At 43.2% G+C, this 16,028-nt stretch overlaps 2 protein-coding genes across 2 annotated transcripts in view; one reads left to right on the top strand and one right to left on the bottom strand.

Annotated features, from left to right (window-relative positions):
• Window positions 1-10,636, bottom strand: part of med16 (mediator complex subunit 16) — a 38,045-nt gene extending 27,409 nt beyond the window's left edge. The window contains exons 1-4 of the mRNA XM_056277280.1: window positions 10,543-10,636; window positions 9,802-10,001; window positions 9,427-9,534; window positions 7,141-7,310 (exon numbers count right to left, since the gene is read on the bottom strand). Of these exons, the coding sequence (XP_056133255.1) occupies window positions 7,141-7,310; window positions 9,427-9,534; window positions 9,802-9,940 (417 nt within the window). The 5' untranslated portion in view covers window positions 9,941-10,001; window positions 10,543-10,636. The remainder of the gene's footprint in view (window positions 1-7,140; window positions 7,311-9,426; window positions 9,535-9,801; window positions 10,002-10,542) is intronic.
• A 316-nt stretch (window positions 10,637-10,952) lies between these two features.
• Window positions 10,953-16,028, top strand: part of tmem259 (transmembrane protein 259) — a 35,896-nt gene continuing 30,820 nt past the window's right edge. Inside the window, exons 1-2 of the mRNA XM_056277108.1 lie at window positions 10,953-11,922; window positions 14,169-14,474. Coding sequence (XP_056133083.1) covers window positions 11,710-11,922; window positions 14,169-14,474 — 519 coding nt within the window. The 5' untranslated portion in view covers window positions 10,953-11,709. The remainder of the gene's footprint in view (window positions 11,923-14,168; window positions 14,475-16,028) is intronic.

Raw genomic sequence — 16,028 nt, 5'->3', positions numbered from 1 at the left:
CTGTTCTCTTGGTCGTGGGATGTCTGCACGACTGCGGGGCCTGTGGGTGGCTGCAGATCCCATTTGCTGCTTGGAGGCACTACGATAATTCACGGATCTCAGACACTAGAAATGATTGGGCTTAATTCCGTGCACTCACAGGTGGACACTTCACATACACATAGGTGGACTTGTCACATGCAGATACACACCACTAGCATCTGCTGTACATACTCCCTAGAACATTCTGGATTACATCCTTCTTAGTCCTCTCTCACCCTTTTCCCCCTCATCTTCTCCTCTATCGCTATAACTGTTATCCGAACTGATAAATTTAATTATGTTTTACCAAACATGTCAGCGTCTGTTTCTATGTCTATGTCTTATCAGATACATATTATTTTTCGTTTCCTTGTTTCACTTGTAGTGACTGTCCCCCTCTTCGAGAAGCGATGCTTATTGGTTGTTTAGCTGATCAAACACGATGAACAGGGGGACCAGTGGCTGCTACAAATCTTCTGGATCATCTTGCCCATCCCTGGTCCAGACGAACTGATTCAACTTTCTGAGAGTTGTCGATTGTTATTATTACTTGATGAAATTGGTGTCTGTGTCTAGCAGGGCCAACGACCAGCACCTCAGAAAATTGTGACATCCAATTTTTCACAGCACCCAAGCAGACTTCTAAATTAGTCATTTGAGAACAATCATCAGCCCTTATAGGCACATACAACTGAGTATCATCCCCATAGAAATGGAAATTTATTCCATGACTGCATATAATTTGGCCAAGAGGTGAAATATCAAAAGAGAAAAGTACAGGGCCAAGATCCGAGCCATGAGGTACACCATTTTTAACATCAGGGAATCAAATTTGAAGCATTATTGGCCTGTCCAGTTAATGTCAGCACAGATGTAATTGCCTCTCGCCATATCGGTCCCTCCACTGTAGCTGCATTTGGCCAGCAGCTGCCTGAAGTCTTGGCTCCTTTCACTGTGGTAAATGACTCTGTTGAAAATTTCACTAGTGACTTAAATGTGGCCCTCTCCAGTCTCCTCGATTCAGTTGCACCTCTCACTACCAGAGCTAGGGCAACTAAAGAGGCCTACACCCTGGTTTAATGACGAGACACGTGCTCTTAAGCGGACCTGCAGGAGACTGGAATGTAAATGGCGAAAATCAAAATTGGAAGCTTTTTACCTATTGTGGCACAAGTGTTTATTGAAATACAAGCATGCTTTATCTACTGCAAAAACATCGTATCTCTCTCACTTAATAAATATAAACATAACCCCAGATTTCTCTTTGACACTGTATCTAAACTTACTAAAAAGCAGTCGTCTATTAGCTGCTCACCATTCACAGCCCATGAATTTCTAGATTATTTCTGCAATAAGGTTGATGAGATCTAAAACAAAATTAGTTCTTTAACTCCATCTACTCCTGCAGATCCTGTCTTACTACATTCATATCTACACAATGAGTCACTGACAGTTCCAGTTATTACAGCTTTTGAGACTATCTCTCTGACACTCTGACTAAGTTCGTGTCAGCTTCTAAACCAACTGCTTGCCTACTTGATCCCTTACCAGCAAAACTTTTTAAAGATCTCTGGCCTTTTCTTGGGCCTACAATGCTAGACATTGTTAATTTATCTCTTACTACTGGCATTGTTCCCAGCAGTTTTAAGACAGCTGTGGTTAAACCTCTACTTAAAAAACCGCACCTTGATCCAGGGTCTTAATAACTATTGGCCAGTCTCTAATCTTCCATTCTTCTCTAAAGTACTAGAGAGAGTTGTGTATCAACAACTTTTGACCCATATAAAAGAAAACGATCTATATGAACCTTTTCAGTCAGCTTTCAGGCCCTGTCACTCCACTGAAACTGCTCTGACCAGAGTGGTAAATGATCTTCTACTGGCGATCGACTCTGATTACACCTCTGTGCTTCTACTACCGGACCTCAGTGCATCCTTTGACACCATTGATCACTGTATACTTTTAGATAGATTAAATTGTAATTTTGGTGTCTCTGGCTTAGCTCTCTTGGCTTAAGTCCTACTTATCTGGAAGAACACGTTGTGTCTGCTATAATAATATATCAAAATTTTCTGACATTAAATATGGTTTGCCTCAGGGCTCAGTACTTGGCCCTCTACTTTCCTCTCTTTACATTACACCTCTTGGCCAAATTATACGCAGTTATGGAATTAATTTCCATTGCTACGCTGATGATACTCAGCTGTATGTGCCTATAAGGGCTGATGATCATACTCAAATCCCTAACTTAGAGGCCTGCTTGGCTACTGTGAAAAACTGGATGTCACTTAACTTTCTGCTTTTAAATTCAGATAAAACCGAGATGCTGGTCATTGGCCCTGCTAGACACAGACACCAATTTGATCAAGTAACGATAACAATCGACAACTCTGTGGTTTCACAAAGTGTGGCAGCCAAAAATCTTGGGAGTTACGTTTGATCCCAGCCTTTCCTTTGATAAGCACATTAAAGAAATCACCAAGACTGCCTTTTTTCACTTACGTAACATAGCTAAAATTCAGTCTTTTCTCTCCATGGCTGACGCAGAGATTCTAATACATGCATTTGTTTCATCCAGACTTGATTTCTGTAATATTCTGTTCTCAGGTCTGCGACATTCTAGTACTAAAAGTCTTCAGATGGTTCAGAATGCTGCTGCTAGAATCCTAACTAAAACTAGGAAATTTGACCATATTACACCAATTCTTGCCTCCCTTCATTGGCTCCCTATCCACGTTAGATCAGAATACAAGGTGCTTCTGCTGACTTATAAAATCCTAAATGGGCTTGCCCCATCTTACCTATCTGATCTCCTTAAACCTTACATGCCATCTCGAGCACTTCGTTCTCAAAATACAGGGCTCCTGTGTGTACCCCAAGTTAAAAAGAAGTCAGCTGGTGGCAGGGCCTTTTCCTATCGGGCTCCATTGTTGTGGAATAACCTGCCTGCTGCCATCAGACAATCAGAGTCTGTTGAGTCTTTAAATCCAAACTTAAAACTCATCTTTTTGCCTTAGTTTACAATTAGTTGCCTTTAAGTTGGGTGCTTCACAAACTGTACTGGATGGAGGGTTGGTTTTCTGTCTCAATGAATTTACCAACCACTGTTCTGCCAACGAGATTATCGAGTATAGATTACAGAGTATAGATTATGACGAATTGATGACTTAATTGATTATGGCTAATGACTATTGCAAACTGTTCTCTTCTCTAACATGTCTTTTCTCTCTCTCTGAATGATGTCTTCTCCTTTCTCTTTTTCTGTGTGTGAATGGTGTCATGTGAGTCTCTCTTGCGTGCATGTGCAGTCGGTTCTCCTCCCAGGTCTCCGTGGTGATGGTGGCTGCCATTTGGATGCTGCCTGCCCTTCCTCTCCTCACATAAGTTTTTTTTTTATTACATGATGATGCTGGTCGCGTGACTTGGGTCCTGGACTGCTCCGTTGGCATGTGGACACTGCTTGGCATCCTGTGCATCATGTTCTTCATAAATTTTATGTCCACTATAATTCTGTTATCCTCTTTCAATGTTGTATTATGTAAATTGCGTGAACACAACATCTATTGCACGTTGTCCGTCTTGGGAGAGAGATCCTCCTCTGTTGCTCTCCCTGAGGTTTCTTCCTATTTTTTCTCCCTGTTAAAGGTTTTTTTTAGGGAGTTGTTCCTTATCCGATGAGAGGGTCTAAGGACAGGATGTTGTGTTGCTGTTAAGCCCACTGAGGCAAATTTATAATTTGTGATATTGGGCTATACAAATAAAATTGATTTGATTTGATTAGAGAATTTCGATGAATTATTATGGCAGACACAGTGTTCTTCCAGACAAGTAGGACTTAAGCCAAGTGAGAGCAAAGCCAAAGACACCAAAATTACAATTTATTCTGTCGAATAGTATACAGTGATCAACTGTGTCTGTCAGAGGCTGCACTGAGGTCCAGCAGTAGAAGCACAGAGGTGGAGTCCATAGCAAGTAGAACATCATTCACCACTCTGGTCAGAGCAGTTTCAGGGAAATGACAAGCCCTGAAAGCTAATAGAAAAGGTTCATATAGAAGTTTTCTTTTACACGGGTCAAAAATTGTTGATGCACAACTCTCTCTAGTACTTTAGAAAAGAATGGAAGATTATCAATTACGCTTCAATATCAACTCGCTCTTCAAAAAAAGGACACGCTATGTCTGCAGGCTTCAGTTAGGAGGAGAAACTCAAGAGTTAGTTGAAGAAAACCTGCCAGCGAGCAGGTTAGCTTCACAAAATATGTTGCCATAGTAACTGACTCAGAATTAAGCTGATCTGACTTTCTGAAACGAAAAACCCAGTTTCCTTCAACTCTGAGTCAACTAACCGAGTTTTCACAAAACCCGCTATCTGAAATAGGGTCCAGGGCCTTTAACTTTCCTGCTGTTCTGATTGCGCAGCAGACGCCTTACTTAATGCTCTCCAATCACAAAAGGTGGACTCAGGGGGGCTTCCACTGTAGGCAGACTCTGTTGGCAGATTGACGTTTTATCAAAAAAACAGTAGAATTCATTAAGTTAATCAGGAAGCTTGGGGTCATCATTACAGGCCAAGTGTTTGGCCTTATAGTTGGTAATTTGCCTTAAATTTAATTTAATAATTTAAATTATTCAATTTAACAGAATTTTAAAATCGATTCTAGTTTTGAAGGGGAGCCAACGCAGAGATCTAAGAACAGGTGTAATGTGTTCATACTTTTTTAGTTCAGGTGAGAACACGTGCTGCCGCCTTTTGAATTAACTGTAGTTGGCACACAACTGATGTTGGGAGGCTGGTGAATAGTGCATTATAGTAGTCTAGTCTACTTGTTTTAAAGGCATGGATTAATTTCTCACAGTTTGGATTTGATAGAAAGCCTCTTAGTTTTGAAATGTCTTTAAGATGGTAGAAGGCTGAGTTTGTGAGATGATTGATGTGGCTCTTAAAATTCAGATCACTGTCTCATGATTACACCAAGATTTCTAGCTTCACTTTTGCACTCCAGAGACAGAGAGCTGAGATGACCTGCAATTCTCCGTCTCTGAGTTTTTGCACCAAAAATAAGTATTTCTGTTTTGTCTTTATTCAATTGTAAGAAGTTCTCTGACATCCAAGGATTAATATCATCAATACACTGAGTTAGGGAATGTATGGGATCTAGGTCATCAGGAGATAGGGATAAGTACAGTTGTAAATCATCTGCATAATTATGGTAATTCACTTTGCACTTCCGTATTACATGTATGAGTGGGAGCATATACAGATTGCACACCAAAGGTCCAAGAATCGAACCTTGGGGTACCCCACACATTATACCCACTTTGTCCGAGAAAAAGTCTCCAATAGACACCAAGAACTGGCTGTCCTGTAAGCATGTTCTAAACCAGTTGAGGACTGGGCCAGAGAGGCCAACCCATTTTTTGTAATCTCTCTATAGCAAAATATCATGATCAACGGTGTCAAAGGCGGCACTGAGATCCAGGAGCACAAGAACATTATTTTTTTAGAATCCGTGTTCATATGCAAAAAACTTTGCAAATTTTGTGTATTGCATTCTCTTTTATTAGCTCTTTCAGTTAAGTGTTGACTGCCGACCAGAGAAGTGTGGGGGGGTACTATCCTGAGACTTGAGACTTTAGTATTACTTCCCCAGAGGGAGCTCTAGGCTCCAGGTGTTTTACCTGTCCAGGTAGTCTATATAAAGAAGAAAAAGATAGGTGTGTCTGTTCTCTCTCATTTTGTTTGTTGAAGCTGCCAAAGACAAGTAAAGCGGGGTGTCCGGGTAGCGTAGCCGTCTATTCCGTTACCTACCAACATGGGCATCTCCGGTTCAAATCCCCGTATTACCCCGGCTTGGTCAGGCGTCCCTACAGACACAACTGGCCGTGTCTGCGCGTGGGAAGCCAGATTGGGGTATGTGTCCTGGTCGCTGCACTAGCGCCTCCTCTGGTCGGTCGAGGCGCCTGTTCGGGGGGAGGGGGAACTGGAGGGAATAGCTTGATCCTCCAATGCGCTACGTCGCCCTGGCGAAACTCCTCATTGTCAGGTGAAAAGAAGCAGCTGGCTCCACATGTATTGGAGGAGACATGGTAGTCTGCAGCCCTCTCCAGATCAGCAGAGGGGGTGGGGCAGTGACTGGAATGGCTCGGAAGAGTGGGGTAATTGGCCAGATACAATTGAAGAGAAAAAGGGTTTAAAAAATAAAAGACAAGTAAAGCTAAAGAAAAGCTACTTCTGGAGTCCTGAGTCCTCATTGATATTTTTTTGGATACACTTTGTTAAGGTTCTTGTTCCGTCTGTGGACAAAGTAATGGTCTTCTTGTTTGAGTTTGGTAGCTTTCATGTGTCATATTACTGTAATCCCTGCACAGTCTCTGGAAGACAGTTTATGAGCGATCAATGTGTTTGCATCCGGGTGTTTTGAGTTAAATGTCTCGGTGCTATTGGGGGTGGGGTCGCGAACACCAACCTGATTATTCTGCAGGGTCACGACTTGAAAAGGTTGAGACCCACTGCTTTAAGTTATAGATTTAGTACCAGATTAGTAAAGGTTTTAGTGCTGAATTCTGATCTTGATAAGTACCAGCCCAGCGTGGCTTGGTGGCACAGTGCTTGCACTGTTGCCTTACAGCAAGAAGGTCCTGGGTTTGATTCCCGTCTGGGGCCGGGTTGGCACTGTGGGAGTTGCATGTTCTCCCCAGCCCTGTTGGTGTGCAGTGGCTGTTTGTGTGTACTCTGCATGTTCTTCCTGTGCTTAGGTGGGTTATCTCTTGACTAGGGGCCTTTCTGTGTGGAGTTTGCACATTCTCCCCATGCTCACATGGGTTTCCTCCAACATCAAGAAGAACCCCAATAAAAACATGTAGAACGCTCTACTGTCATGTCTCTGACCACGGCATGGAAGTCCACCTGGAATTGGTCCCCAGGCGCTGAAGAAAAGGGTTACCCGCTGCTCCTTTCTGCCCCTGGAGGAAGGACAGCAGGATGGGAAAATGCAGAAGGAACGTTTCTTCAGCCACCACTCCCTGCATGCGTGCATGTGTGTTCTAGCGTGTAGCTGTATGACGAATAGAGTTTCTCTTCTCGCGCTAAAGGATATAATAGCAGCAAAAGCGTTTACCATCTCCACATGCAGAGCCAGCTTGACTCCATTGTGCAGCCAGGACAGCGCTACGATGGGGTCTCCCTCCACTGAGCTGCCTAGATTGCTCTCCCAGCTGTTCACCAGGTGGTCTGCCATTGCCCAGCACTTAATCTGTCCATCTCCATCCGCAGAGAGCAACCTGGAGCCTGGAACACACACACAAACAAGCATGTATGTGCACATACACAGTATTATAAATTACAACAAAAATAATCGACTAACAAACACACAAAGGTAAATATAACTCTTAGGAATCACGGTCATTAAACATCAATTCATTAAAATGGCATGTTGTTTTCTAAAAAAATTAAACCAAGATAAATCATGTTAAATCTTTTTCCAACCTTAATGTGAAATTGCAACCTATAAAATTCAAGTGAAAAACAATCAAACATTTTAGGGGAGAAAAGAAAAACACAAAACTAACAATCACCTGGTTGCATAAATGTGCACACCCTTTTATAATCGGGGGATGTGGTTGTGTTCAGAATTAACCAATCACATTCAAACTCATGTTTAAATAGTAGTTAGTATACACCTGCCATCAATTAAAGTGACTGTGATTAACCCCAAATAAAGTTCAGCTCTTCCTGTAGGATTTTTCTGACATTTTCTTGTTTGCATCTAACTGCAAAAACCATGGTCCACAAAGAGCTTACAAAGCATGAATGAGACCTCATTGTTAAAGGTATCGATCAGGAGAGGGGTACAAAAGAATGTCCAAGTCATTAAATATACCATGGAACACAGCGAAGACAATCATCAACAAGTGGAGAAATTATGACACAATAGTGACATTACCAACAACAGGGCTTCTCTCCAATATTGCTGAGAAGACACAGAGAAAGCTGGTCAGGGAGGCTGTCAAGAGGCCTATGGCAACATTAAAGAAGCTGCAGGAATTTCTGAGAAGTACTGGTTGTTCCCTACATGTGACAACAATCTCCATATGTCTGGGCTATGGGGTAGGGAGGCAAGACAGAAGCCTTTTCCCACTAACAAAAACATCCAAGCCTGGCTAAATTTAGCAAAAAGACATAGTCTCCAAAAACCATGTGCTATGGTCTGATGAAGCTGAGGTGGAACTTTTTGGCTATAATTCTAAAAGGTATGTTTGGTGCAAAAACAACACAGCACATCACCAAAAAAACACCATACTCATGGTGAAGCATGGTGGTGACAGCGTCATGCTTTGGGGCTGCTTTTCTTCAGACAGAACTGGGGCTTTAGTCACGGTGAAGGAAATCATGAATAGTTCCCAATGTTGGTGCAAAACCTTCAGGCATCTGCTAGAAAGCTGAAGATGAAGAGTAATTTCCCCTTTCAGCATGACAACGATCCAAAGCGTACATCCAAATCACCCAAGGAATGGCTTCACCAAAAGAAGATTTGGAATGGCCCAGACCTGAATCCAAATGACAATCTGTAGGGTGACCTGAGGAGGGCTGTGCACAAGAGATGCCCTCACAATTTGATGGACCTAGAACGTTTTTGCAAGGAAGATTGGGAAAATCTTGTCATGTCAAGATGTGCCAAGCTGAGTGCTGTAATAAAATCAAAAGGTGCTTCAACAAAATATTAGTTTAGGGGTGTGCATACTAGTGCTGCACGGTAAACCGGTACTGAAAAAGTACTGCAGTAGAGACTAGACTTGAAGAGATGGCAGCAGCTTCAGCAACACCTGAACTTGTTGACAAAGAGGGGGCCCGAATTGGAATATGGAGAAATTTCAGCTTTAAAGTGGACGAAAAAGGTGAGCCCATAAACACAGCAGCGCCTCTGTGCAAGCGCTGTTTTAAAGTGTGTCTCGCAAAAGGAGGCAACACGTCAAACATCTGTCGGACAAACATCCCGACCTTTTCAAGGAATTCAAAGACCGACAGGTGATAGTTGATGAGTTCACTCCCCTGTTATGTCCATGAAAGAAATAGATTGAAAAGCCTCTCCACAGTACTAATATATATACTCATATATAGCCTACATATTTGTGTAGTGCTGAATGCATCGTCCATGATGTCATATGCAAATAACGGTGTCGGAGACACTGTCACTTAACTGCGGAGAGACATTTCGATCCTACATATGCACCAAGCTAGCAAGCCAGTCATCACAACATCCCCTGTACCCACAACAGAAATTAATTAATGCACACATGCATCTCTATATAGTGAAGTCACAAAGATTGTTTTATACAGAGAGATTTGGCCATTGCCAGAAAAGAGTCAGGTGCAACAGACATGACATGGGACATGCAAGTCCCACCTGCTTGGTCCCATTCCAGACAGGAAATGACCTCAGCATGCCCTGAGTTTATGGAGTACACATCCCATGGATGTTCGGTGTCAATGATGTGGATCATGTGGCTGACATCTGAAATAAAAAGAAATCACTATCAGAATAACTGGCACAGCCTTAATATAAGACCAGAACAGCAGAAGCCATCCTCTCAATTCTAAAGCACACAGCTGGGACACCAATCTGAATGTTTAAAAGAGAAAAGCTTCCAAATCAGTAACGATATCTCCATGTTACGCGACACATCCATTTTCCTATATCACTTTAAATTAATCTGGTAATATCAAGCTGTGACCTGAATTTAGGTTAGAGAAGCTATTCAACAGACTTGCAGAGTCATACCTTTGTCGTCCTCGTCATTTTTTAAGTCGGTGGTAAAGGCCACCAGGTTTCTGCAGGACCAGGCACACACCAGTGGGATGGATGGACAGTGGTTACTCTTGGGCCTTTTTTCCCACTCACACACATAGGCAACCTCCATCTTTCAGCCAGACGCAGGAAAATGTTCTGACAAGACAGTGGTGCCCTGGCCCCTAAACGCTCTTTTGTTAAAACAGACGTTTCATTTAGATGACTATGATTATCTTATTCCAGGAGTGTTCTAATGTATATTCAGCTATAGAATAGAACATTATACTTTATAGTTTACATTGTATTTCAACATCAAAATTGCTGATGTACTAAAATCTACATCAATACAAGCTAAATAATGTGAGCTACCTATAAGAAAAAATACTTAATCGTTTGGTAATATTTCGAAAAACACGAATCTACCCTTAAAGGTTTAACTCTATACATGCAGGATTTTGTCATTGTTATACAACCTCTAACTTGACCAACTAGCTAGTTAGTTAGTTAGCGAGACGTTGAAATGAACCTCTTTCTCACATAAAGCTGGTGGTAAGCTAACAATCAAATGTGCAGCTCAAACGAACCAAAGTGAAGTCTGAATATTTCAAAGAAACGTCCAGCGACAGCAGTCTGACCACTGCAGCTAAGGCCGCTAGCCTCTAAACTTTCCATAGCGGCAACTTATCAAAACACACGTCGGGCCGTAGAACATAACAAAGTAAACGTCCTTACTCAGCGACTAACTAGGCGGTTAGCTGTAGAGATGTCCGCGCACAGCTCCGCAGAGAGACGAAGAAGCGAAGCTTTCCGGACATCAAACACATCGCCCCGCTTCCGCTATTCATTGAGCAGAACGAGGACCCCAAAAAGCACATGGCTGTTTCATTAGGTGCCTGTATGAGTTGTTGTTTTTTCTGAAGTTGTCCAGTATCCGATAAAATGCTTTTTTGTTTGAATGCATGTATTATAGTTTCCCTAACATTATCAAAACAGTCCTCTTCATTCCAGAGCTTTTATAGTTTAATTTAGCGTCATATTAGAAGGCCCTTACAGACATTCCCCGGGAGGTCCTCTCCTGTCGCGCCGTTGTTTTTATGGACATCAGCAGTTAGCTTCTAGCTAGCTAGGCAGGTTCGTGTGTAGCTGGCCGAGACAAATGAATAACAGCGGACCAAAGAATTAACCACGCCAACCTGTTTGCATGAGTGACGAGCCTGAGATAAAACGGTTATGCCCCTGGAGGCTGAGTCTGGTTAAAGTCAGCTTCTTCCTCGTACGTTGCTAGCTAAACAGCTAACAGTTGAAGATCGACGTGTGTGCTCATTGAGAATCGTTAGTCTCAAACTAACTAACTTGTACTAATTAGTATGTAGTAAACCGTTTACCATGGCGCAAGGCAGCTGCACACAACCTAGGTAGTGTGCGTCTCCCATCAGGCGGGGTATAAATGTCATGTTATTAACTGTTGACTATTGATACAGGTTAGGTTTACAAAGGTTAACTAGGTGTATTAACTAGAGACAGGTTGGGTGAGGAGCAGAGGAGCAGAGTCGGCTGTTCAACACGCCAGACCTCCACCGAGATGTGTTGCACAGATCAAATCTGTAGTTGATTTGTGGACTACAACTCCACCGTGTCAGGCCTCGGTTTACAGACGGCATCGCCTCATCCCGGAGGACGCCTGCACTCCAGTTTATGGGGTCATTTACTACCTTCACCAACCTCCGTTCAAGCTGACAGCTTTATCTTTGCTTTTAGCAAACCTGCAGTTTGGTAAACCAATGCTTTCCGTCCGGGACATCCTTACCTGGAACTTGTAGTGCCCCTATTCACTACGGACCCAAATTAGCTGCGATAACAAGGTAGCACTCCTGACCACAGATAAAGCCTAGAGATAAAATGTCAGAAAATCAGGGCAACGGGAACAACAACGTTCCCCTCAACAATAATGTCGGGACGAACAGGATACGGAACCCCAACATCAACCAGAACCCACTCATCAATGTCCGAGACCGACTTTTTCACGCCCTCTTCTTCAAGATGGCAGTGACGTACGCCAGGTTGTTCCCACCATCTTTCAGGCGGATCTTCGAGTTCTTTGTCCTGCTGAAGGTAAGAGCTTCTCTCTGGGGAGCTACAATGCTCCCTGCATTTGATCGGGTTGTTGTTAGTGACAGATGACACATCGTTAAAGAAGGGAGGACGATATGGGTAAATGTCAGTTTGAGACATGTTCTGGTGGGGAATAATTGTAACATGGGGGTAGTAGCGAAATATGTGTGACTTGGAGACACTGCTGACATTAGCTCAAAGATTGATGTAAAGCGTTAGTAGAATTATTTGTAATGTATTAAAAGCTGATACCAGTACCAGCTAAATGCTGCTAAATTTTGCTGATCATACAGCTTTAGTTTTGCAGGAGGTGTGTTTCATTCATGTGTCATTGGATGTCATCATATGATGCTGTCCCCACTAGTGCATGTAAAATGCCAGTGCGAGTAGGGGTCTGTTTTCATGTGCAGATTAGGTGTTAACCAGTCCTGCAGAGTTAGCTGCTCGATCCCTGCCAGCTCATACTTGGGTTCAGCAGATTAGCAGAAGCCATACCTTGGGGCTTTTCTTTAGCCCTGCTAGATCAACAAAAACACTTGCAGCTGCCAGATTCAAGCAGCACAAAGATCAGTTCTATATCACAGAAAGTTGAATCAGTTCATCTGGATACATTTATTGAGAGAAACGTTTCATCATCATCTAACTGACCTCTTCAGTCTAAACTGACTTGCAGGTATCCCCACCCTTATAATTCAATTCAATAATTGCAGAGAAACCCAACTAAACCAGCCCTTTCAAAATGCTTTCTCTCAGTTATATCTGTTTGAAACCAGTTACATACACGTTCAATATGACTTCTGTGTTACATTTTGATCACCTGCAGAGTAAGCGCCCTAAACACCCATGGCCTCTTCAAGCTGGGGCAGTACTGTGGAAACAGAATCTTTCCTCAAGAAGAAAAGAAAGAAGAACGCCAATTTATTTTGTCTTAGTATGGTTACAACGAATGTGTTCTCTGCATTTAACCATCCTTTTGTATAGGAGCAGTGGGTAGCTCCAGCGCCCGGGGACCAACTCCAGTTCTTCTTTCCATTGCCTTGGTCAGGGGCACAGAGAGGAGTATTAACCCTAAGATGCATGTCTTTTTGATGGTGGGAGGAAACCCACGCAGACACGGGGAGAACATGCACAGAAAGAACCTGGGACGGCCGGGGGTTCGAACCCAGGACCTTCTTGCTGTGAGGAACAGTGCTAACCACTGTGCCACTGTGTTGCCCATGTGAACTAGTTAGACTTTGACTGTGGAACCAAATAAACAAATATTTTTAATCAATGAGAACCTCTTGGTGAGTGTTCTGAGTGAAGATGCAATCATGGATATCCTGCAACTTCACTCCCTCCTTCTTCTGACAGTCTGTACCAAACAGCTGATTCGAAATGAGGTGGAATAGAGCTTTGGAATCTCATCTCATCTCATCCTACCTCATCTCATCATCAGCTGCTTTTCCGGGGTCGGGTCGCGGTAGCAGCAAGCTAAGTAGGGAACTCCAGACGATGTCCCTCTCCCCAGCAATGCCCTCCAGCTCCTCCCGGGGGATCCCAAGGCATTCCCAGGCCAGTCCCTCCATCGAGTTCTGGGTCTACCCCGGGGTCTCCTCCCAGTTGGATGTGGCCATGTACCTCCAAAGGAAGGTGCCCAGGATACATCCTAATCAGATGCTCAAACCACCTCAACTGGCTCCTTTCGACGCGAAGGAGCAGCCGCTGTACTCCGAGCTCCCTCCGGATGTCCGAGCTCCTTACCTTATCTCTAATGCTGAACTCAGACACCCTACAAATCATCTGGAATCATTTTAATTTAAAACCACAAGTTCCATGTTCCCACCCAAACTCCTCGGAATGCCTTCACGTATGTTTTGGTGTTAATAAACAGCATGCATGCAGTTAGAGAATTGTTACATTGTGTTTTTTAGCTTGGGTGCCGGATCAGATCTTTTCCATTGAGGTCAGGTTAATGCGAATTTGTTATGGCCATTTTCTGAATCCTCTCTCTGTGTGACAGACATGAACTCGGTAGAGAGACCTGTGCACCTTAAAGCTCAGTTTTAATGTGGAGTTTCTGTCAGGCTCACCCTGTCTCACACTGGATACTGATGCTTGGCCAAACTGGGAAAAGCATAAAGGCTAAAGAGTTACAAAATCCACATTTACTTTTTCACCAGCTATGTCTAACTAATGTTTCTCTCTGGCCCTAGACATAATCTTCATCATGAGACTGTCTCTCTGTTTCTTTCTTTTTCCTTCAGGCTCTGTTTGTGCTCTTCATCCTGGCCTACATCCATATTGCCTTCTCTCGCTCTCCTATTAACTGCCTGGAGCCGGTCCGGGAGAAGTGGCCCCGTGACGGCATCCTGCGGGTGGAGATCCAGAGAAACTCCAGCCGTGCACCCATTTTCCTGCAGTTCTATGAGACCGATGGCTTCCAGGGTCTGGTGAAGGAGGCAGAGCGCGAGCTGGAGCAAGAAGGAGGACTCAGCCTGGCAGCACTGCAGCAGGAGGAGGAGGAGGAGGAGGAGATGACCATGGAGCTGTTTGACAACAGCTCCGTGCAGGTGAAGATGTTGAGATGCTGCCACAGGTCTATTACTGATAGAATCCTTTTCAAGTTATGTAAATATTCCAAAAAACCATCTATTGAACATTCAGAAAGTAATCCCTACCTTTTTACACTTTGCTTCCTGTGACGTCTCCAAATAATGCTTTCAAATAATTTTCCTTCTTAACTAAAAAAACGATTAACTCAACACATTTGTGAAGCAAAGATATCATTTGTTCAAAATTTGTAGTCTCCTATAACAATATTTACTGGCCATTAGCAGCAAGATTTGAGATTTCTTGTGTTTGTCCGTGGGTCGCCTGCTCTGCCGTTAGATTTTACTTCTTTTTTTTCTTCTTTTTTTTCATCTCTCCAAGCAAATTTGTTCCAAATCTGTAGCGATGGACAGTGCTATTCAGGATGTACCACAGATTTTCAGTGGGATTCCAGTCTGGGCGTTTGGTGGGCCATCTAATGCCCCTTTTCCACTACATGGTACCGGCTCAACTTGACTCGACTTTTTCATTTTCCATTAATGGAAAGTACCGGCATTTTGGTGACTGTTACCACTTTTCTGGTACCACCTTTGTCGAGGTTCCAAAAAAACTGGAGCGGGTACCAAAATCAGTGCAACCCAGCTACACTGAGGGGTACTGTTACGGTGATGGAAAATTACAATCTCCGAGTTGAGTCGAGCCGGTACCATGTAGTGGAAAAGGGGCATAAGAATTACAACCTAATTTTCTAAACAATTCCTTGTTCTTTTTTCAGGTGTGTATTCTTTGGGTCCTTGTCTAGTAAGGGTGTGACTATTCAGCCTGTCTGTAGCTCTCTTACAGACTGAAATAGGTTGTATGTATTTAGCTCCATCAACCTTAACTTTTATGGCAACAAGCCAGTCACTCCTGTTGAAAATTGAAACCCCATAACATGATTGCTGCAACATCTACTACTACTACTACTACTACTACTACTACTACTACTGCTACTACTACTTTCGGCTGCTCCCGTTAGGGGTGGCCACAGTGGATCATCTGTTTCCATCTCTTCCTGTCATCTGCATCTTCCTCTGTCACACCAGCCACCTGCATGTCCTCCCTCACCACATCCATAAACCTCCTCTTTGGCCTTCCTCTTTTCCTCTTCCCTGGCAGCTCCATATTCAGCATCCTTCTCCCAGTATACCCAGCATCTCTCCTCCACACATGTCCAAACCATCTCAATCTTGCCTCTCTTGCTTTGTCTCCAAACCGTCCAACCTGAGCTGTCCCTCTAATATACTCATTCCTAATCCTGTCCTTCTTCATCACTCCCAATGAAAATGATTGCTGCAACATCAAATGTGAAAATTGTTACTAGTACTTTGTAAAATTTAAAAAAAATAGTGTTGTGACAACCCTAATTTGTATGGAATCCCTTGTACATCCACATGAAATATATGAATATTCCTGTATCATGAAAATAATAAAGGAAAGCCATCAAGTTTTCCATGGAGGCTTCAGAGAGGGCTTCCAGATTGCTCTGGACCAGAAGGAGTGATCTGTAGGCCAATGCTGCTGGGACACAAGCC

The sequence above is a fragment of the Lampris incognitus genome, chromosome 3, assembly GCF_029633865.1.
Source record: "Lampris incognitus isolate fLamInc1 chromosome 3, fLamInc1.hap2, whole genome shotgun sequence".
NCBI classification, from domain to species: domain Eukaryota; kingdom Metazoa; phylum Chordata; class Actinopteri; order Lampriformes; family Lampridae; genus Lampris; species Lampris incognitus.
The sequence above is the reverse complement of the archived record's forward strand: the minus strand, read 5'-3'. Positions and strand labels throughout refer to the sequence as shown.